The sequence below is a fragment of the Mytilus trossulus genome, chromosome 3 (genome assembly GCF_036588685.1).
Source record: "Mytilus trossulus isolate FHL-02 chromosome 3, PNRI_Mtr1.1.1.hap1, whole genome shotgun sequence".
NCBI classification, from domain to species: domain Eukaryota; kingdom Metazoa; phylum Mollusca; class Bivalvia; order Mytilida; family Mytilidae; genus Mytilus; species Mytilus trossulus.
Genome location: NC_086375.1, coordinates 9,884,659 through 9,906,997, shown reverse-complemented (window position 1 = coordinate 9,906,997; position 22,339 = coordinate 9,884,659). Strand labels below are relative to the sequence as shown.

The 22,339-nt window shown below is 31.0% G+C and overlaps 1 protein-coding gene and 1 long non-coding RNA gene across 2 annotated transcripts; one reads left to right on the top strand and one right to left on the bottom strand.

The window, feature by feature from the left end:
* Positions 1–3,689: 3,689 nt before the first annotated feature.
* On the bottom strand, positions 3,690–12,748 carry LOC134709217 (interleukin 17-like protein). Its single transcript, XM_063569386.1, has 2 exons — positions 12,725–12,748; positions 3,690–4,163 (listed from the first exon to the last, which is right to left on the bottom strand). The coding sequence occupies exons 1-2, from the start codon at positions 12,746–12,748 to the stop codon at positions 3,690–3,692; spliced, it is 498 nt and encodes a 165-aa protein (XP_063425456.1).
* LOC134709218 (uncharacterized) lies at positions 5,731–15,734 on the top strand. The gene is made up of 3 exons (XR_010105924.1): positions 5,731–5,813; positions 12,899–12,983; positions 15,613–15,734. It is a non-coding gene; the product is annotated as an uncharacterized LOC134709218 (long non-coding RNA).
* The last annotated feature ends 6,605 nt before the right edge of the window (positions 15,735–22,339 follow it).

Below are 22,339 nucleotides of genomic sequence, written 5' to 3'. Positions count from 1 at the left end.
TTTTACATATTCAGAAACCCATTTATTTAACATTTCTATTGTAGTTTGAATCGCCCTTTGCATAATGATTTGACAAAACCGGTCTATATAAAAAAGAAGATGTGGTATGATTGCCAATGAGACAACTATCCACAAAAGACCAAAATGACACAAACATTAACAACTATAGGTAACCGTACGGCCTTCAACAATGAGCAAAGCCCATACCGCATAGTCAGCTATAAAAGGCCCAGTAAGACAATGTAGTTCTGTTTGTGTGATCTCTCCTGTTTTTATTCATAGTTTGTAAATTCAAATTGGATTTGCTTGATTTGAGTATCGGTAAACAACTGTTGCCTCTATTTTGCCGGTTTTGTATGTTGGTGTTTATTTAAAACATTTACATAGGCTTTTCTGTAGTATAAATAGATTTAAGCCTTTTTATCCTTTGAAAACATGTAACAAATTATATGGCTGCACGTTTGTGAAATAGAAATATGAGCAAGGTAAAGGAAACTGTATTTAAATTTCAAAGAAGGAGAACACATCAGTAAAAAGAAAAAAATCAGGTACCTAAATATGGTACGCAGTTTTTGTTTCACCGGTGGCACTCATTGCGCTGCTAATCTCATGGCGTTGACAATACGTTTTAACTTACGAGATTTATTTTTTTTTCTTTTAAAGGCTTTTCAATTTTCTTGTATAGGTACACCGTCATCTGACAGTTATAAATATCAAAGGTACCAGGACTATAATGTAGTACGCCAGACGCACGTTTCGTCTACATAAGGCTCATCAGTGACACTCAGATCAAAATAGTTATAAAGCCAAACAAATACAAAATTGAAGAACATTGAAGACCCAAAATTCCAAAAAAAAATGTGCCAGATACGGCTAAGGTAATATACTCCTGAGATAAGAAAATCATTTAAGATTATAAAATAACTTTTACCATATATATATTTATCGCTATTTTGTGCATTTTCCCCTCGATCTTTATTTGTGATATTTTTCATATCATGCTACTCGCTTGAGATGGAAAATTATCGATAGAAACTAAGCAGGCACAAGGCTTTGCTAACGAAATTGATTATCATAATTCATCTCAACCGTCCCGGCTCAAGCGAGAAAATCAATCTCGTTGAGATGATCAACGATAATCTATAAATCTACCATCTTCTCGTTTAATATTCATATGTGGAGAAACAATTATACAGATCATAGAAATTATCATTGAATTCATTATGCAAGTTGTATACTCTACACTTTACAAAAGTATTCCCCATTCCAAACTAAATAACTAATTAAATTGGAAGATTTTGTATTGCTTTGTTTCATAAAAGCAGAACGACAAAAGTAGATGTACTTATTTTGTCTTAGAGCGGGGTAAATTCTACTTTGTAAAAAATTATTGATTTCAACAAAACATTCTCTGAAACTGACACTATCAAGATGCTTGATTTCTTGATTGACAGTATAATATGTCACGCGTTTGGAGACCGTGTTTTCAACAAAGTGAACTATCGGTATTACTTGGGAACCAACTGTGCCCCTCTTCTTTTTGACTTAATTATTTATTCTTATGAGGCTGAATTCATACATGAACTTCTAAGGAAAAGGGAAAAGAAGTGTGCCGTACCCTTTAACTTTACCTTCCTCAATAAAGATGATGTTTTTTTCATTAAATAATCCAAAATTTGAACTCATCTATCCAATTGAACTTAAGATAAAGGATACAGTTAATTCTATCTCACATCTTACATCTAGAAATTGACAACAAAGGTTGGTTGAAACAAAACTTTACGACAAAAGAGATGATTTCAGTTTTCCAATTGTGAACTTTCCATTTCTATATAGCACCATTCGTGTAGCACCTGCATAATGAGTATATATATATGATAAATCTCCCAAGTGATATGACATTCATGGACTTGAATTTTACTATCATGATTTCCTTGATAGAGGGTTGCTAATTGTAATGAATTTATTACACCAAGTACTAATATTCCAAATGGTAAAGTTGAAATCATCCCACAGTATTTTACGAACGCCATCACGAGTTGGTTGACCCTTAAATTTCGTTATTGTATATCCGTTTCACAGATGATAGATGTATGTCGTAACGACAATCCCGTACCCCTTTTCATGAATGTGACCTTTCGATTGAGACTTGTTACTGGGTTTGTATGAACATGCACACCATGACGAGTGCCACATATAGAGCTGGGTCTGCTTAACCTCCTAAAGCCCTTAGATCACCCCCAGAGTTTAGTGAGGTTCATGTTGCTTAGTCTTTTGTTTTCTATGTTGTGTTTTGTCCACTATTGCCTATCTGTTTGTATTTTGTTTCTTTTTTAGCTATGGCATTGTGAGTTTATTTTCGATTTATGCGTTTGAATGTACCTCTGCTTCCTTCTTTTAAAAACTAAATTTTTAAATACATTTACCATCTTTCTCGTTTAATATTTTAAAATATGTGGAGAAACAAGTAAACAAATCATAGAAACCAACAAAGAAATAAATACAAATCAATTCAAAATAATATTACTGGACACTCACATTTAATAGTTATCAAAGGTACCAGACTTAAAATTAAATACGCCAGACGTGAGTTTCGTCTATATGAAAAAGAAGACGTGGTATGATTGATCATGAGACAACTATCCACAAAAGACCAAAATGACACAGAAATTAACAATTATAGGTCACCGTAGCCTTCAAAAATTAGCAAAGCCCATTACGCATAGTCAGCTATAAAAGGCCCCGAAATAGAAATATAGGACTCATCAGTGACTCTAAAATCAAAAAAGTAAAACCATAATAAAATTAATAAAATAACACGAAAAAATCAAAAAAAAATCACCTGAATAAACAAAACTAAAAAGTAAAATAAAACAAAAAACAAAAATAAATTAATGAAAATGATAAACGTATCACCAACAAAAAAAATAAAAGTTACATTAGATTTAAATGGTATTAGATGTTGAAATACTTGAACGCGCCTTAAAATGCCTTTACTACTTATGTGCGTTTAATGAATGGTATGAACGGGTTTTTTCACAAATTTACTTTTAGGTGAATTTAAATCTTCAGACATTTTTTTCACTTCAATACAATAATGTTCCATGTTGAAATATATCGAAATATCAGTAAAAAAAAGAAAGAGTAAGACAAAAGTTTTAAAATGTATTAAACATTTTTTTAATTTCGAATTTATACACAATATGAGATTATCTATACATGCTAAAATGATTGCGTTGTAATGAAATTGTTGATGCTTCTCTGTGTAATATGAGAACGTTCCATTCTACCGTCCGTTTTAACAATCCTTCGGGATCTTCTGGTTTTATCGTAATGATACACATCTTCTAAAATTTGAAGGTAAGTAATCATTGGTTGTTCTTACAATTACCAGAAAAGAAAGTAAAATGGAATGATGTAAAAAAATCCTTGTGAGCAAGCGTAGACGCACGGTGTGTGTTTTTGAACACATTGCATAATATGAAATCTGATATGACTAGAATGATGGATTTTTTATTGTTTCGGCACTGTTGGCTACTGCTTGGCGGCGCTTAGTTGTTTTTTTGTGGGGAAGCTGGAATGCCCGGATACCGGTATTTGACTAGAATAAATGTCATTGCCCTATTTAACTTTAAACTATGCCGATCTTCTCTATATCTTCATAAAATCTAGGGTTTCTTGCCACTTCACTATGAATTATGGTGTGTTCTTTTATGGGCACACGTGCATCCTACACTAACACGTTGTTCATCTTGAACGTATCGCAGTAAACCATTTACACAGTTCAGAATTCTAAAAACCTTCACACGTGTAAAAATAGATTCACAATGATATTTTGTTGATGAACCTATACATTTTCTACATATACAACGGGCATTGTAAATTTTTTGTGGATATCTTGTGTTGTCTGTATTTGCTTCCCATATCCAGGGACAAGTAGAGCGCAGTCTTTGAGGGTCGCCATGATGACTCAACGTTTGAGAAGGACATGGTATGATTTCCGTACTTTCTGTATTCGATAGTACGGTTAGATCTAATTGATTCCTGAGATTATTAAAAGCCTCCTCTATGTCGTCAGGTTGCTGACAGTGTCTCACGTGTAATGAACGTCCTTCTGATGGCAAAACGAACAGGAACAACATGTCTATCAAAGTAAGAAAAATCTGAAAATTGTAAAAAAAAATTAGATTTATATACAGTACAGATGAAATTCACATAAAGATGTACATGTATCAGTGAAAACAAATGTATTCAGATTATACGCTTGCGTGACGTAGCTTGCATGTATGCTCAGATGCTCAAGCATCCACATCATTTTGACCCAAAAAAAAATAAGCAGCAGTTTAACTCGGAAGTGTCCAAATGTAACAATGCTGAGGATATGGGGATAACGTCCAGTCATTTTCGAAGCAGCATGCTCGGGCTTTCATTTAGGATAATCTAATTTATGTAAACAAGATGGTTGAATCTCAGAATAGTGTTTCAAATTAGCTTTTGTTCGTAAAATAAAGTCATCGGATAAGGCAAGCGGAGAGGGTTGATACGCAGACCCGTGGACATGTTTCATTTGAAATTGAACCTAGTGAAGAGATGGCTTCTCATTTGACTTTAGCAACTAACAGCTTAAACATCATATCCTGATATTGTTTCTTGCGACATGGTTAACGACGTGATACTAAAATCAATTTGTAATAGATCGTGATAAGTCCTAGGCTTATGAATTCCCGTTTCTATCTGGGTTCAAATACTAAGTTTATTTCCAATCAGTAAAGAACAACGATCCAATGTTCCCCGCCGTGCACAATTAAATGTCATATATCATTATCAAAGGGCAAGGAACAAGAGAATCACTTTTTTTTTAATCTTTTTTATTTTCAATATCTTAAGGGGGCTCCTGTGTATAAATGAATTTTTTTTTTCTAATATAGGATTTCGCTATATTTTTTCATAAATGAACTTTATCCTATACTTAAAAGAAAAATGAAATAAAAAAATGGGGTCACCGTTTGTTTAAGCTAAAATCTGCCTCTGGAAGAAGCATACATTTTTGTTAATGTCCTTTTTTTCTGTTGAACTAATAGGAGAAAAAGAGGAAATATCGAAATAAAAAAATAACCTAATATAAGAAATCGCTTAAATTTTACAATTATCAATTATCATCGCAGAAATGATGGTATGATCTATCCCCAAAAACGACAACAAATAAAGGCTACAATCATTTCCTGTATTGTCTAGTTTGTGTCTTCAACAAAACGAGATAATTCAAACCCAAGAGGCGGTTTTCAGCTGGCCTCTTAAACAAAAATGTGTATAAGTTCAGTACAAATATATTAAAAAGGAACTTTTTAAAATTTCGAAATTAATTTAAAAAAAAAATAATTTGGTGTGTCCATGATATATATACAATTATTCTGCATTTTTTTGTGATAATTTGTAATTCATACATATGTCATCATGGTCACTGTAAAAAAATAACACCTATTTTTTTTTCTTTTTTGAAACGATGAAAAAAAAACTTTATTTTACGACTTCGGTGCGGCTTTATCGATTTACCATGACCCTGTGAAACTGCGTTTAGCCTTTTCACAAATTTACAATAAATGCGTTTCAACGAGATCTCATTGGCTGAACCTAAAACAAGGATGTTTGACTTTAGATTATTTTACCTCGAAAAGTGTAATCTATGTTTATTAAAATGTACTGATCAAGGTCAAACTTTTTTGGGGCTATAAAATAAGTGCACATCCCCTGACTTGCAAACGCTCATTTTAATTCAAACTTTTGTGGGATATACTCATACAATTCTACGAAAGGTAACATCCATTATTGATATTATAAAATTATTTGGGTTTTATGTATTTATCATTTATACGTACAAAAACGAAAAAAGGAACAATTATGTGAACAGTATATTTCTTCTAAAAAAGAAATATGAATTGATAGTTCTTCTCAAATATCCTACGATACTAGTTCCTCAAAAAACAATATAAAATTAGAGTTATCCCCCCTCCTTAAGCATTTCTATGCTTTCTAAATTTCAGTTTTTCTATTTTTGATTCCTTTTTATTTTTGTTTGTAAAACAATCGGCCATAGGCCCATTGGCAATAAATATTCATTAAACTGTTATTTTTTTTATTCAGATATGGCCAATTTCAATAATCATCTTTAATGAGCAAATATGATCATATATTTTTTTTTAACTCTCACTTACTTGTATGACAGTTTAATCATTCTTGTATAATTTCTGTAGATCTTAATGAATGGAATGATTCACGTACCTAAACATAAAATCTGAAAACCCACAAAGGTCTTCCGATAAACAAAATCATACAATAAAATAATTTGAATTTAACCAAATAAAAAAAGAAATAAAAGAAGAACAATGTCATTCTCCTTTTAAAAAAAACACTATTAAAATAATATATTCTTAAATCCTCTATAATACAGTTTTATAGAGTTTCGACAAAGTTCCGTTTATTTTCAGAACATCTAGCCAATCACAAATGAATTTGGAAGGCATAAATAGTTTTGTGAAAGATTTAAGCAATTTTTAAGTAATTGAAAATATTCCAGAGATTTATAACCAAAATCTAAAATCCTCCAACAGGGCATAGAAGTTTTGTATGCTACAAAATAATTAAATTTTCTAAATGTCTAACAATTATCTTCAACACCAATTTTTCAGGGGTCACAACTTCTAGATTTTAGTATAATATTGTATAATAAAAGGTTTCATGATTATAAATATGCAAGATATATGAGTTAAATATTCTAATTTGTCTACGTTTCAGAAAACATTCCCAAATTGACTTTTTAAATATAGATATATGTGTGTGCTAGTGAAACAAATTTCAGATGCGGTTTCATGATTTTGAAAAGCCGGGCACCACTAAGGTGACATTGGGAGTGTGTGTGGAGGAGGGGGGGGGGGGGCTTATAAAAAAAAACTAAATACGTCTCTGAATATAGGAGGCTTATCGCTTTTATTTCATCAAATTTTTGAAATGTTAGCTATTTTGGACCTATGAAATACTCGATTTCAAAACATTTATTAGGCGGTATTGAGTCGAGTTTATAAGATAGAGAATAATGTACAAAAAAAACTATCATGCTTCAATTGCTTACTACCCCACTTCATTTCATCTCTTGTGAATAAATGCTTCGTTGGCAATCAGGCCATGTCTTCTCATTTTTAACACAAAAAAGAGGTAAGAGAAAAATATAGGTAAAACATGAGGCGAAAACAGCAATAATGGGGAGATTAATTATAAATGATAGAAAAGGAATGTCCAAAACAAATAGAGAATAGAGAAAAATAGGCTTAGAATAAAGAATAAAGAAAAAATGCTATTAAATAACGATAACAGAATAATTCTCAAAAAAATAAAGAATAGAGAAAAAGAGTATTGTGTGTTTTGTTTATCTTGATTTATATTTTCAAACTGAATTTACAAGTTTTAAACGCCAGTAAATTGTTTCTGTCAAATTTATCAAAAACTTTTCTGAAAATTATGAAAGATAACTCAATTTGTTTATTATATACCGTTTGACGTATCAGCAGGCATCTCTCAAATTATCGAACGATAAAATGGGTGGTTTTATAAGAGAGAATTGTGTGAACCTAGTCTAACCTTTCAATTGGTCAACGCGACGGACCAGGATGTTTGCTTTATTGTGTATTAAAACTCTTAAAAGGTCAACAACGTTTTTTAAGGTGGAAGATATCATTCTAGTTTATATGATTTACTCAAATATGTTTAATCATTTCACAGAGATATTTATATAGTAGCGACCCGTATAAGAAATTCATAACTGTGTCATGTTGCCTTCTTGCAGTGTCTTTTTATTATCAATGTTTACCATGATATATCTCATGTTTTGTTATCGATGAATTATTTAGCGCATTATGTAAGACTTTTGAGATTTTAATAAAAGTAATGAATGTGTAATGCATTGTTAATTATTAATCTATGAACTTCGTTATCAAATTCAGTTAAAAAGTTTGGCTGTAAAACCTTAATAAAAGTGATTTTTATGGTAATGTTGTTTATAAAGTCACTAATTTCTATAAGATCAATGTTTTTAATTTGATTTGGTCTGCTGAGAATATGTCCAAGAACACAAAACTCAAAAAAGAGCAAACACATTGAACATACAAAAGTTAACTGCTGCCAAAGTTCTCCTGGAATCCTGCGGCAAAGTACTATGTTGCGAAATAAAACTGTATGCTCTCCGCCCAGAATATGTTTTGATGCAGAATTTGACACACAATCGCTATCAAAAGATTAATTAACTATTTATTACACAGCGATGATAGTGGTCATCTTTAAAGTTTAACAAACAAAAATTGAATGCTTCTTTTTGTAAATTTATGTATAAAAGCGTTGTCCGAAGTACATTTTGTAGGGAACGCGGACAACACTTTTACAATCCTATAAAATTACTAAAAGAACCATACAATACTGATAACTACATTTGTTTTCTAGAATATAAAAACACGATTTCTATCAAGTTTTTCCACTATTTACTAGTACCTGTGCAGCACACTACTGAAGAAACAAACTTCAGATTATATAGTCTTTTCTAATAAATGCATGACTGTATATATATATGTGCATAATGACCATCATAAACCCGACAAAAACAAGAAATATTTACCACTGACCATCTTAAACCCGACAAAAAAAACAAGAAAAATTGTCCACTGACCAATAAAACGCTCAGCCATTCTCATCACCATCACGATCTTTTTTTTTTTATATATTTTGGCTTACAGGTATTCGATCAGGTTAGATAATAAATTGATAAACCTAATAGTGTAAATGTGTATTATATATAATCGTTCTGTTATTATTATGCTTTGTCTTTTCTTTGACTGAAAATTATTGTCTGAATTTGGCAATTATTTCCACTCTTAAAATCACTACTTTAAAAAAAAATCTTCAACATTATTTTATTAACTTCATATTAATAAATAATTGGTCAAACCTCAGGAACCTATACTTAATATTCAAAATGTCACGTCGATCTTATAAAAGGTTTCATTGGTCTAATTGAACTATAAGGATGTTTGCCTATGATTGTTTATGAGTTTGTCTGATGTGTATTGAAAAACTTTCACAAACAAATTTGAATAAATAAATCTTATCTTGTGATATTTAAATACTAAATATACCACGGGAAACTCGTCACGTGACCGCGTGCCTTTTAATACGTTTACTGTGTGTATATGCACTTAAATATCTTTATGATGTAATTTTTTTTAATTTTTTTTTGAATTATTGAATTTTTCATTTTCTTGGAAACTTATCAAGTATAATGTCTATGTACTGACGAAATTTGTTAAGGGTGGAAAGGGGGAGCTCTTTTAATATCATTATTATGTTTATTGTCATAATTATTATTTCTATGTTTATTTACTTTTAGGAAAATAATTTATCAAATTTATGCATATTATATAGCCATGCATTTATTATAAAAGATATAATTTGAACGGAAATCTGCTCTTTACTGTTGTGCTGTATATAAGGTTGTTGTCTCTTTGACTTATAAACCCCAATTCCTTAAATTCATTTTTTTAAGGAATACTGTAATATATTTTTCTGTCAATGAATAAATAACATAAAAAAAAATGGTGCACACTGAATAACGCGCGTAGCGGGTTATTTAACAGTGTGTACCACATTTTAAAGTTATTTCGAATGGACAGAAAACATATTACAGTCGTTTCTTATAATTTAATTCCAAATTTCATTCTAAACCGTAGAAACCCATGAAAAAACGTTGATGGATACTATGTAATAAGTCAAAATCGTGGCGAAAAATAATGATAGATCCTTGTTTTAAAGGATATAACCATTTTAATCATTTTAAAAATATATTAACTGTAAGACTTGAATCAGCAGATGGGAGAATCAAACAATTGACACCGAACAAAAACTGCTTGTGATTGATTTTTTCTTACTAGAGCTGAATGTAATATATTACGTTAAAAATTACCAAACTAACAGTACGTGTAATCATTAAATGATTAATAAAATTAAATCATTACAGCTATTTTCCAAATGCATGTAGTTTAAAAGCTTGGTTGGCTTGCTTGTTTTGTTTGTATAACTGTTTGCTCCAGTATTTTACTTAAGTTTTATAATTGCAAGCAATAGATAGAGGGAGCCTTAGCTTTTATAATGCTCTTAGAATGATTGTGCAAACATTTATACTAGCAAAGCAAGCAAGCCGATCAAACCTTTAAACTACATGCATTAGGAAATTAGCTGCAAAGCTTCACCGACCTGTCGCAATGTTAATGTGTGACGGTCTTGGCTGTTTTCTGCTTTCAATTTTTTTTTTTATTTCATTTCATCTTATTCTAAAAAAAGACATATCATTTTTGGCTTTCCAAAATATCGAATAAGAGCGAACTATGCAGAAATAAGATATTTAAAAAAACATGTTTTGTGCATACCAAAATTCTATCTCATCTTGTCATGTGTGTTAATGTTATATTATAACTTTTGATGGACTTCTTTGTACCATTTAACTATATGGTGTTTAAGAAATAAAGAATATTGAATCTTGTGAAGGTTAACTGGTAATCAATATGTATTTGATAAACCGAAGTAGTAATATTAAACGGGCGACACACTCACAGACCGACAGCCCATCCGAAGTTATAATTAATTTCTTGTATCTTGTATACAGGTTTGAATGGGGTATACAGAACAGAAAATGAGCAAATCAAAAAAAATAAATAAGGTAAAATGAGCAAAACAAAAATAAGCAAAATAAGCAAAATGAGCAAAAATGAGCAAAACAAAAATAAAAAATAAAAAATAATGGAATGCAAAAATATAAAGAGTAACTGTGGAAAAATTAAATAATATGATTATTCAATAAACATAATTACAGTAATTAACTATGCACAGAATAAAGAAATCATGTAATTGCAGATGACTCTAATGATATGATAATTCTCATTAGCACTTTTCAGGCTGAAAAGCGTATTTTTTAAAGATACAAATGTCATTCCTATTAAATACAGACATGAAGGACCCCATTCAAACTCTTGTGGATACCCAATGACAGTATTTCAAAAGTTGCAGATTTGTCTGTATCACACATCAAATGATGTATACTGTACATGTACATATACATACATTTTTCAAAACAATGATTGTCTTGTCTGTCAATTTATATAATTTTCAAGTAACAATTACTGCATTTTTTTATACAGTTTGTTTGTGTTTTCCAAAACAGAGCATATGTATGCATATATGGACTGTCAATGTTTTAATATTAATGAGGCCCTGTGAACTGTTTGCTCTCCAAAAGCATCACTTAACAAAATATTACAGCTAATTTCCTAATGCATGTAGAACAAAACTTTGGTAAGCTTGCTTGCTTTGTTTAGTATGTTGTACAATCATTAGGGTAACACCCAATTAAATTCAAATATGATATAAACAGGTTAAACTATGCCTATATTTTAGACCGTTAGTTTTCCCGTTTAAATGGTTTTACACTAGTAATTTTGGGGCCCTTTATAGCTTGTTGTTCGGTGTGAGCCATGGCTCCGTGTTGAAGGCCGTACTTTAACCTATAATGGTTTACTTTTTAAATTGTTACTTGGATGGAGAGTTGTCTCATTGGCACTCACACCACATCTTCCTATATCTATATAAATTGTTAGAGATGTCAATCTTATTTACAAAGCTTGTATATACAGTTATTCAAACAAAGCAAGCCAACCAATTGTTTACTTTTCAAGCATTAGGAAATCAGCTGTAAGACCCAAAAGAGATGACTCCTATTTAGAACATGTATACCAGACACGACAAAAAGATAACAAGTTTCAATGCATTCATAAGATAAAGTGGTTCTTATTTTTTAATTGATTTATTAAGCTATTCTTTTTAATTTCATTTACAGAATCTAGACTAACTTCTAGTCCAATTCTAGGATCTTATTTGTGTGTTTTAAAGAAGACATTATTCATATTTGTTAAGATTGTTTAAAATTGAAGGCATTCTCTTTTTTTTATATAAATATCTAAATGTGACAGTCAGCATTTTTGATAATTATTTAATGGTTAAATCTTTGTTCTGTATAGCCTCTTCGTCTTAAATTTAACAGTGCATTCAAGATTTGACAGAACACTAAGTAGTCTCTCATCGAAATATATTGGCACTGCATTCTATTGAAATCTACATACATTTTACAAAATGATTAGCAAGCAGACATATTTCTTTTTTCTTGTATTCCTAATTTTGATTTGTAATAGGCTATCAAAAATGTACATTTATAATTAATTCATTACTAACCGGATGAAATGCGTTAATTTTATTTCAAACTTTTCAAAGAGTTTACACGATCATTGAATATACTGTATACTATTAATGAATAAGATATATTGAAAATTTAAAAGTTTGTTCCTTTTCAATATCTTTTAATGTAATTGCCAAACATTGTCTTTGCTCAGAAGACCCACATGTAAAACATAAGGATGGCACACAGTGTATTACCAACAAAATAATATATATTATAATAAATTGTGTAAAAATGTAAAAACGACTGCAAAAAAATAAGATACACTCGAAGCAATCCAGAAACTTTAATAAATAAAAAAAATACATATAAAAAAAATTAATTCAATAAATAAAGATAACGTTTTAGTATATCAAACAAAATTATTTTTCAGTAATTTATAACTTTAATCTGAAAGCATACCTGGAATATTATTCTTGTGTCCATTGGAACTGACCAAGTCCATGTAGATATGCAAGCCGATGCTTTTCTATTTATATTAAATATACATATAATAAAGAATAGGGTCAATAGTAAATGGGTTCAGATAAATATAGATTTGTTTGATGTCATTAAATTAAATTTTTCTATTTCCAGAAAATCAAAACCGATTGGATAGAGGAAAAACCCGGAAAAGGTGAATTTTGTTGTAGGCTGGAATAATTATCATACAACGGCTTCTGTAAGTACTTATAACACCGTTTTAATCAGTGGTAAGTTATATACAAAGTATAAATTCTAAAAAGGGAAATTTATCGAAAATAGGAACTTAAAAAGCGGTAGTTAAGTTTATATAACAATGAGAAAAGATGAGTGGTAAATGTTTACGAGACATGAGAACGACACATCAAGTTTTTTATTTCCTTTTTAAAATATTTGTTCGTATAAGAGTATTGCGACAATTGTTGCAAAAAGACCTATTGAATCTTTTTTAAACAATTCATAAATGTAAGACTATTCCAGAAATAAATGTAGACTTATACAGATTTAAATAGTCTGATAAATCGTCTATGAGGGTCTGGATGTCGTTTTCAAAATACTAGAAGGGAATCATTTGCAAAACATGTAGAATAAAGAGGGGGGAGAAAAAAAATCGACGAGGTGCTGTAATATAAAGAATGGAATATATTAGAGATAAACATAAGAGAAAAATTACATACAAAAATTATAAAATGAAATACAGAAATGAAGTCCCCTCTATTCCCGACCCCAAACTAGACCCTAGTCTATGTGTATACAATAGGTCATAGTTACCTATACGTTGTCAATACTTTTATTTAAAGAATGGTGAGAAGAGATTGCCGACAGAAGCAAATAAAATATTACATGACAAGAAAGTAAACAAAATGGGTGATATAGATTGATCAGAAATTGCTTACCGTTATAGAAATTTTAGTAAATTTAGAAGGAAATTAGTATATAATCTTATTTGAGACGTTTAAATGACCATTGTTAATATTTTTGTTTTATTTCTTTCGACTATATATATAATGTCTTTACTTCTTTTGTTTACATTTGTGTTTTGCCTTTTAGTGTGTGTTTTTTTTAAATAGTATCTTAAGTCACATAATACCTCAATTAAAAAAAAACAACAACATATAAACATGTTTTATATACTCGAAAGTTTTTTCAAATCTTAACGTGTAATCTTTTATTTTATCCAAAATCTTTATAAATGTATTGAACTATTGCCTTCCTGTACTCTAGTTCTCCGACTGATTTACCGTACGCATTGGCATTCTGCTTCTTCGTCCAAGTAAGTAACCGAAATCATATTGAATGTGCATGGTTCCGCCAAAACTTAGCGCAGTGCCAGGCAAGGCAGCAAGTATTCTCATTTGAATTTACAAATTACATTTAAAACGTTCGCCAATCTACAATCTAAACTAAATGCTCGCTATGCTTTCAGAGCATCTCTGAATCCCTCTATCGAGTCAGCCGATGTTGTTTTAGCTGGAAGTATATTCCAATCCCTGATGGTGTTTGGGAATAATGACTGTCTATAGGTGTCAGTTTTTGTTCTTTCTTGTTAGTTATTATAAATAAATCTTGCTGGTCTTAACTTGTTTTAATGTTTTGATCTTTTTTTGGCTCGATGGATCCCAAACTGTGCAGAAATATTCCACTGAAGGTTGTATATGTTGCTGCTTTTAATGGTTTGTGCAACCTTTTAGATTTCTTCGGATAAATCCCAATGTTTTATTTCCTTTGCCTCCAATACCATCAATGTGTTTATCCCAGGATCAATCTGCTGCGCAGAGATCACATACCCGTTCCGTTCAATACTACGTAACACTACACTCAAGTGTAGTATTGCGGTGCATGTATGGAACGGATATGATCTCTACGCCGGAGATTGTCCCAGGATAGGTTGTTACTGATAGTAACGCCTAAGTATTTGCTTGCATTACCCACGACACCTTTCGTTAGCAATTTTACAACCGCATAGCACAAGTGCAAGGTAAAAACAGTGGTGGAAATGAAGCTAACACATGAAATGTATATATATATTATTAACTGATTGTGAAAAAAAAAGTCATACACCAAATTATTTAACCACTGTTGTACCAAAATTTTATTACAAACGCAAACATATGAAAAACATAAACAAACAACAAATATATTTGAATTATCATTACATTTGTTTTTACGTGCTCCATGAATCTGTGTTGTTTATATATCTGCATTTATTAATTGGTTCAAGTTTCTTCTTATTGTATTATAAGAAACTTGTATACTAAGTAATATGACTTAAATCGTTTCATGTCTCTTTTTTCAAATTTTATTTTCTAGCGTGCCTTTTTTGTGTGTGTTTTTTTTTTGTGATTTTCATTTTCTAGCTTGCCTTTCGGGTATTGCATTCTCTAAACTTGTGATGATTCTTTTGAGATTTACGCTTTCTAATGTGCCTTTTGTGTATCTTTCTCTTGACCTTGTGGTTTTTCCCTTTTTTTGTTTATACATTTTCTTATTTGTCAATTGCTTCTTTTCTCTTGAATATATGCTGTATCGATTTTTTTTTGATTTTTTCGAATTTTGTATTTGCACCAAACGAGAGTTTCGACTACAAAAGACTCATTAACAGTTACGCTCAAATCGAAACAAGTTAAAAAGGCCCCATAAAGTATGAAGTTTAAGAGCATGTTTACATGGCCTTCTATTTTCACAGGCGAGGTCCGGTGTATCAAGGTGACTTATACATGAAGAATAGGATTGAGATACCTCTTTAAAAATATTGGTTTTATCTGCTATGTTCACACTAGCATTCCACAGTATACATTTATCACTTAATTTGTCTATTTTTTTTTCAGATTTTGCTGAAAGCAGTGAAGTAACATGTTCAATTTTTATATCCAGTCACTCGTACTGCATACATACTCTCCTAACACACCGACACACTGACTAAGCTGATGATACACTCAAGGAATAACCGTCCACTGTAGAGGCATCCTCCCCGTGGAAGATAATGGAAATACCTGAGGTATCACCCCAGTGCCAGAACTAATATTCCACCAGTTGCGGTATTTTCCAAACGCCTGAAATGGAACTAATCGTGCGACAAAGGCAGTATCAACCCGATACCATAAATTGAAACAGTAGTTTATAGAAGTTCAGAACTTGTTAAACCATTTTGAATACTAAAACCAAGAATTAAAAAACCCTGAAGAATCGCATGATAAACGAAGATATTTTAGGCATATCGACGGAGTAAAAACCTTTGATCTATATACATTCGCCATTTGTTTTAGAAATCTAACATAATGCACACATGTCCAGATGGAGAAACGAGGAAAATAATTCATTAATGAATTCGTAACTCGATTTTTTTCTATCAATCGATTGATGACTTTTGAACAGCGGTATACCGCTATTGCCTTTATATATAAGATATGCAGATTGTAGATTCATTAAATAAAACTACTTTAAATAAATGGTTATCTTTTTCCATTAAATTTTCCCCCTTTTTAATAGTATCGTATGTGGGTTATATGAAATCCAAAGAAGCTTCTGTTTACGTACTTCTTTTGTTTAACTAGTTGGACTTTTCCAAGAATGTTTGCCATATGAAGAGGCGGTTTGAGTGCCTATGAAAAGTAAAATAACAAAAAAAAAATGAACTCCAATAAGAATTTAAATAAAAAAAGCCCCTTATCAAATGGCAAAATGAAACCACTACCCATATTAGCTTTAATAATGAGGGATGTTAGCAACTGTTAGATCTTCAATAATTATAGAAAACCCTTACTGCATAGTCGACTATAGTAGGCCAAACCTGGTCTAAAATTATGACCAATTCAAATAAGAAAACGGCCCGATTCATGACAAAAATAACTTTGTACTTGTTTGGCTTTATAACTATCTAGATCTGAGCGTCACTGATGAGTCTCTTGAAGACGAAACGCGCGTTTGGTGTATTTAATAAGAATCCTGGTACCTTTAATAGCTATTTGTATAAGGCTGACACCGGTTACTTGATATCGTTGGTGCAGACTGTAACCCTGTGACATCTATGTGTTTTATTTTAACATTGTTTTGTAGTCGAACAGTGAACACCTTTATGTTATCATTAATGCTCAATAAATGATTGAATTAGTTTCTCCATCTGTGATGTAACATCTTCAAAATCACTGTCTCTAAAGAGTCCACTTCATAAAACATTGGGATAATGTTATAAATAAGATTCTATACTGTATTAAAAAGCTCTGTAAAGTTACGTAACACTTTCAATCGGGTTTTTATTTTCTTTGCAAGGTATTGGTATTTTTTAGGGGGCAATAGGTTTTATTAAAACAAACACCAAGACAATTTGTTCAATACTTTTTTGTCATTTCATAGAATGATTGATTTAGAAAATGCTTTAACATATATTTGCAATATGTTATTTTCTGGAATCAGTAGTTATTTTTTTCTTGTGGTCATACAAATGTATTCTAATTAGAGCCAAGTTCAGGAACAAAAGAGGGACGAAAGATACCAAAGGGACAGTCAAACTCGTAAATCTAAAACAAACTGACAACGCCATGGCTAAAAATGAAAAAGACAAACAGAAAAACAATAGTACACATGACACAACATAGAAAACTAAAGAATAAACAACACGAACCCCACCAAAAACTAGGGGTGATCTCAGGTGCTCCGTAAGGGTAAGCAGATCCTGCTCCAAATTGCGACAACTTTAACTATTAGTCTGTTATAAAAACACAAGTTCCTTATTCATGGATCATGTATCAACCATTTTAAGAATATAAACAAAAGGTGCCTGGATGTAAGTAAATTGGTGAATCCTACTGTGTCCTCCCTACAACGAGAGTATAGAAGCTAGACACAGCGAACTAGCATTCAGTCATTCTATTTTTTACATTTTTACCTGTTATTATGTCTGTTTGTTTTGTTCATAAATCGTTGTCAATTTATGTGTTTGTCATACAAGTGAGAGGTTAAGGTAGCTATAAAACCAGGTTTTTATCCACCATTTTCTTCCTAATACGATTTCTATATTTTTGTGATTTTACTTTTTACAATCTTCGTCTATAATAAGGGTCAGTCTGCGGTTAAAACAACTTTATGTTGGCGTTTGTTTTTATAGCAGTTTAGTTTTTCTGTATTCCGTTTTTCTCTTCTCATATAGTTGATGTGTTCTAGCGGTTTTTGTTTGTAACCTGTATTTGGCTTCGCTTTATTGATTATTGACTACTACAATATAGCGGTATGCTACTGTTGCCTTTATTTGATACCAATCTACTCGTATAACCTTTATTTTAACAAACACAGATACAATCTTGTTCATGTTCGAAAGAGCAAAATGTTTAAATGTTTTTTTAGTTAAATATATTTTAGTGATAATGTTTCGTTTCTGCTACTGACATTAAGGTATTATTTGTGGTTTAAGTCTATCACACCTAGATATCATTGTAAAATCTATGATATTTTTTTAAAACTTGAACAGACGTTATTTCTCGATCAATACGAATCCAGAGCAAATCTGTGATTTATTTTACTTTTTTTTTCTTTTTTTTTGTCGTCTTCTAATGCATGTTCATACATTTGTCGTTTTTACAGTTATATTTCAATTCTTTATTACTTTGATCAATATATTTTTTTTTTTCAGTATAGTTTTTTATTGTTAACTTTTACATACAATCTAGAGTTGAATTTTAAACATCAATAGTTCAATTTTTGAAGCACGTTTCCACTAGTTGTACTGATTATTAAAGAGTCTTCACACGGGTGTCATTCGGTTATCGAGAGAAATGATCATGAAAGAATATCTAACGGCGGTCAAGTATTGAGAGACGATCGTGAAAGTAGTGGTAACGGATCGTGAAAGACATTTAATCGAGAAGACATATGAAAGGTCAATACATATTCTAATTTTATTAATTACACAGACACATTCACGACAAAATATAACTGTCTGTCAAAATAGTTCAACATTATGATCAGTTTGTCAGAATATCCAGTTTCAAAAATACATAGTCATTACAAAACGACAAAAGGCAGATTGCTTTTCGACATTTCAATGACATAAAAAATGTAAATAAACACGATTTTTTCACAAATTCCACTTGCTTAACTACGTTTAACAGAATAAGGGCATTGTATTTGAATTAGTTAAACGGTTCTCATAGTTATTTTGTGTAAATATAATCTGAAACTTAGTAAATAAAGAACTATTTACACAAAATTGATTTTTAGGATCGTGTAAGATCACGTACCACATTTTTGAAGATCGTGAAAAGGATGATGAAAGATCTGATGCTACGAAGACGTTCAAATTATTCTTCCATTATATGAAAATTGATATTTGTTATTGGTAATGAGAAAGGTTAGATAGGTCAACATCCTCAATAGGTTTTAAAATTTCAAAGTATTAATATTTAAGAAAATGAAAAGAAAAAGATATAACAAACTACGGCAATTGGAAAAGACAATTGAACTCATTATCATGCATCATTCAGCAATGTTTGTTTTGTGTTGTTTGGCCTGTTGAATGTATACATGTATGCGATAGCGACGGTGTTTCGTGTATGGTGTTCATGGTGTCTGTCTGCATGTTTCTTATATGACCATGATGACTTCAATTGTGTTTGATTAATTGAATGATAGTAAGATGTCTATGTCTGGCTGTCGGTCTGGGTTCATATACTTTTGACCTTATGTTCCGAATTAATTGGCCAAGCATAACTTTTACATTTGTCAGTTTCTAAGGCACTGTAAGGATCGGAACACATTTATGTGGTGTACGGGATATTTGTAGAGATCTGTATGGCATGGTTCATCTGACCTTGACCTTTTTTTATGAAACATTGACAATCTTAAGCGCATATGACACTTCTAGTAAAACCCTTGATATTATAGACGTTCAACAAATATACTATCATAAGTAAAGCAAACAAGACATTACAGCATTTGCGCTTTGGTATTCGATAGTATGTACTATACCTTTAATCAATCCTTATCTGCGTCGTTTATAAAGAACCTAAAAAGTTCTGTTGCACAAAATGTTGGTTATCGTTCAATCCCAAATTACACATGAAATGTGCTGTTTTTGCTATGATTTTTTGTTTGATGGATAACATGTTGGTTTAAACGTTACATATCCTTTTTATTGGCTAACTAGTGTCGGTCTTCCTGAAGTGCACTAGACCTATTCACAGAGCTGAATCTTTCACACTTATTTAGACACATTATTAGTTTGGTTTTTGTTAACTTTCGAGGTAAAGTGTTGAATAGAAAAAAAGATAATAGCTTTACTGTTCATCCTTATCAAAACAGTTACAGGCTTCAATCACGTGCAGATTTATCAAATGGCAAAAGAAATACTGATTTCTGATTACTAGTATTAAGTCTGGTCACGCATTTTCTTTCACGATCGAAATAATTCGTTGTTTGATCTTTCACGATCTAATTTGATGGAAATTCTACAAATTCAAGGTTTTCATAAACAAATTAACGCTTTTAATGGAAGAAAATACTTTAATTTTACTGTACTATCAGATACACCAAAGATTGAATTTTAAATATATCATGATATTCTGAAGTATAACCATTATAGTTACAAAAAGCGTGTTATTTGTAATTAATCTTATAGACACGCATTGCGCCTTTTGTGTTTTTTCAAAAAGTACTTCATATTTTCTTTATTTTCTTTCACAGTTATGTTGAGGAAGTTAAACCATTTTGACAGACATATTTTTTTTGTTCGGATTTGTTCCGCGTTTTGAAAATTAAGCGATTGTTTCAAAGATTCTGAACTAGAATGTACATTTAATTTCTTTCACGATCCGTTACCAGAACTTTCACGATCGTCTCTCAATACTTGACCGCCGTTAGATATTCTTTCACGATCATTTCTCTCGATAACCGTATGACACCCGTGCTTCAGTACATATATTCATTCATTTTGCGACAACCGAACGATTTCTGAATTCTTTGGATAACCTTTTTCCTATCAGCGATGTTATACAATTACAGTGTTTTATTGGGCAAATGTGTGGTTTTATTGAATTTTGTATTTAGTAACATTTTTTCTGTACAAAGTTTGAATTTTTTTTCATAAAATAGATAAAATTCCACTTTTGATTTGTGTTAATCTGCATTCCTTCAAATATTTTTGGATTCATATATAAATATTTTTTAACAATTTTTAAACAAAAACTGCTAGACAATCAATGAAAATAAAAGTTTATTAACTATTTCCATCATTTAAAAAAATATTTTTATCAATATATATTTATATTCTACAAGGCAGATATATATAGCGATGAGTTCCAATTGGTAAAGTTGAAATCATTCTTTCGAAATATTTAATTGACGCTATCACGACTTGAATGACCGTTATGGAGTACCTGTTTCACAGACGACGAAAGCTCTGTTTCAATTCGCAGTTTCAAAATCTAATGCATCCTTGGTAATATTTTCAAAAGTGTACACTAAAACGTCCTGATTGGTTTAAAATGTCATAAACAATGAAAATTTAAATTAACACAATGACGTGACGTTATTTTCATTTTGGGGTACGAACAATGAAATAAGTCATGATGCTTTAGATTCTGGAACGGCCAATTGCCGTAATCCCAATCCCATCCTCTTTTTCTCAAGAATGAGACCTACCGTATTTGACTTATTAAATTTGTTATGTAGTTTCATGATTAACACGACGAGTGACACACGTGGAGCTGGATCTGCTGAACCTACCGGGGCACCCGAGATTCTCTCCGATTTTTAGTTTGGTTTTCTTTTCTTCTGAAAGCACTTTTGGTATGTTCTTCGATATTTATGCAAATGTATCACGAACAGAATTAATGCCTGTTTCATAAGTGATTCATTTGATAATACATGTATATAACAAAATGCTTTCGATTTTAAATAATTTTCCTTGCATTGTTTATCTCCTTTCATTATGATCACGTATGTTTTCTTTTTTTAATTTCATTTGCATGTTTTGATAAGCGTCATGATACCTGCCGCTGGGTTTAGCTAAAGGATAACACTTATTGATCAAAGAAATCTATGAGGTAAATATAAGTTCATTATAGTATAGGTCCGTTAAATTTATTCAGTTACTTGATAGATTTGCAGGTTTCCAACATAGTTCATGATTTCTACAGGGTCGTTCTTACGTTTTCGATATGTCCAATACGTAATACTTTTCTAATCATAATTCTATCTTATTCATGGAAATTTAATCAGAGAAACAATAATGTGAATGTCCAACAAATGACCTCCTGACACTAATACGATAATGACTAATTATTGAAGGCTATACAGTGATCTATTATTATTTGAACCAATCGTCATTCAGAGCCCTAGCTTCTGTTTATTGTATAATATGTGTTATGTTTTGATTAATGGAAAAAACACGATTTGATTATTTCATATTAATGATAATCACGATTTTCTGTAGTATACGACATTTATGACGTGTAAAAAATATGATACTTGCAAGACAAAGATCTTATAACGATATTCATGGTCATTACTGTCACTGACACTGGGGAGGGTTTGGATGTATTTTCTGAAAATCATCATAGCAGT

Excerpts from the sequence above, each read along its gene's own strand:
- LOC134709217 (XM_063569386.1), bottom strand. The coding sequence starts at position 12,748 with ATGGACACAAGAATAATATTCCAG. Across the intron at positions 4,164-12,724 it reads ACACAAGAATAATATTCCAG|ATTTTTCTTACTTTGATAGA; the intron begins GTATGCTTTCAG and ends TACAATTTTCAG.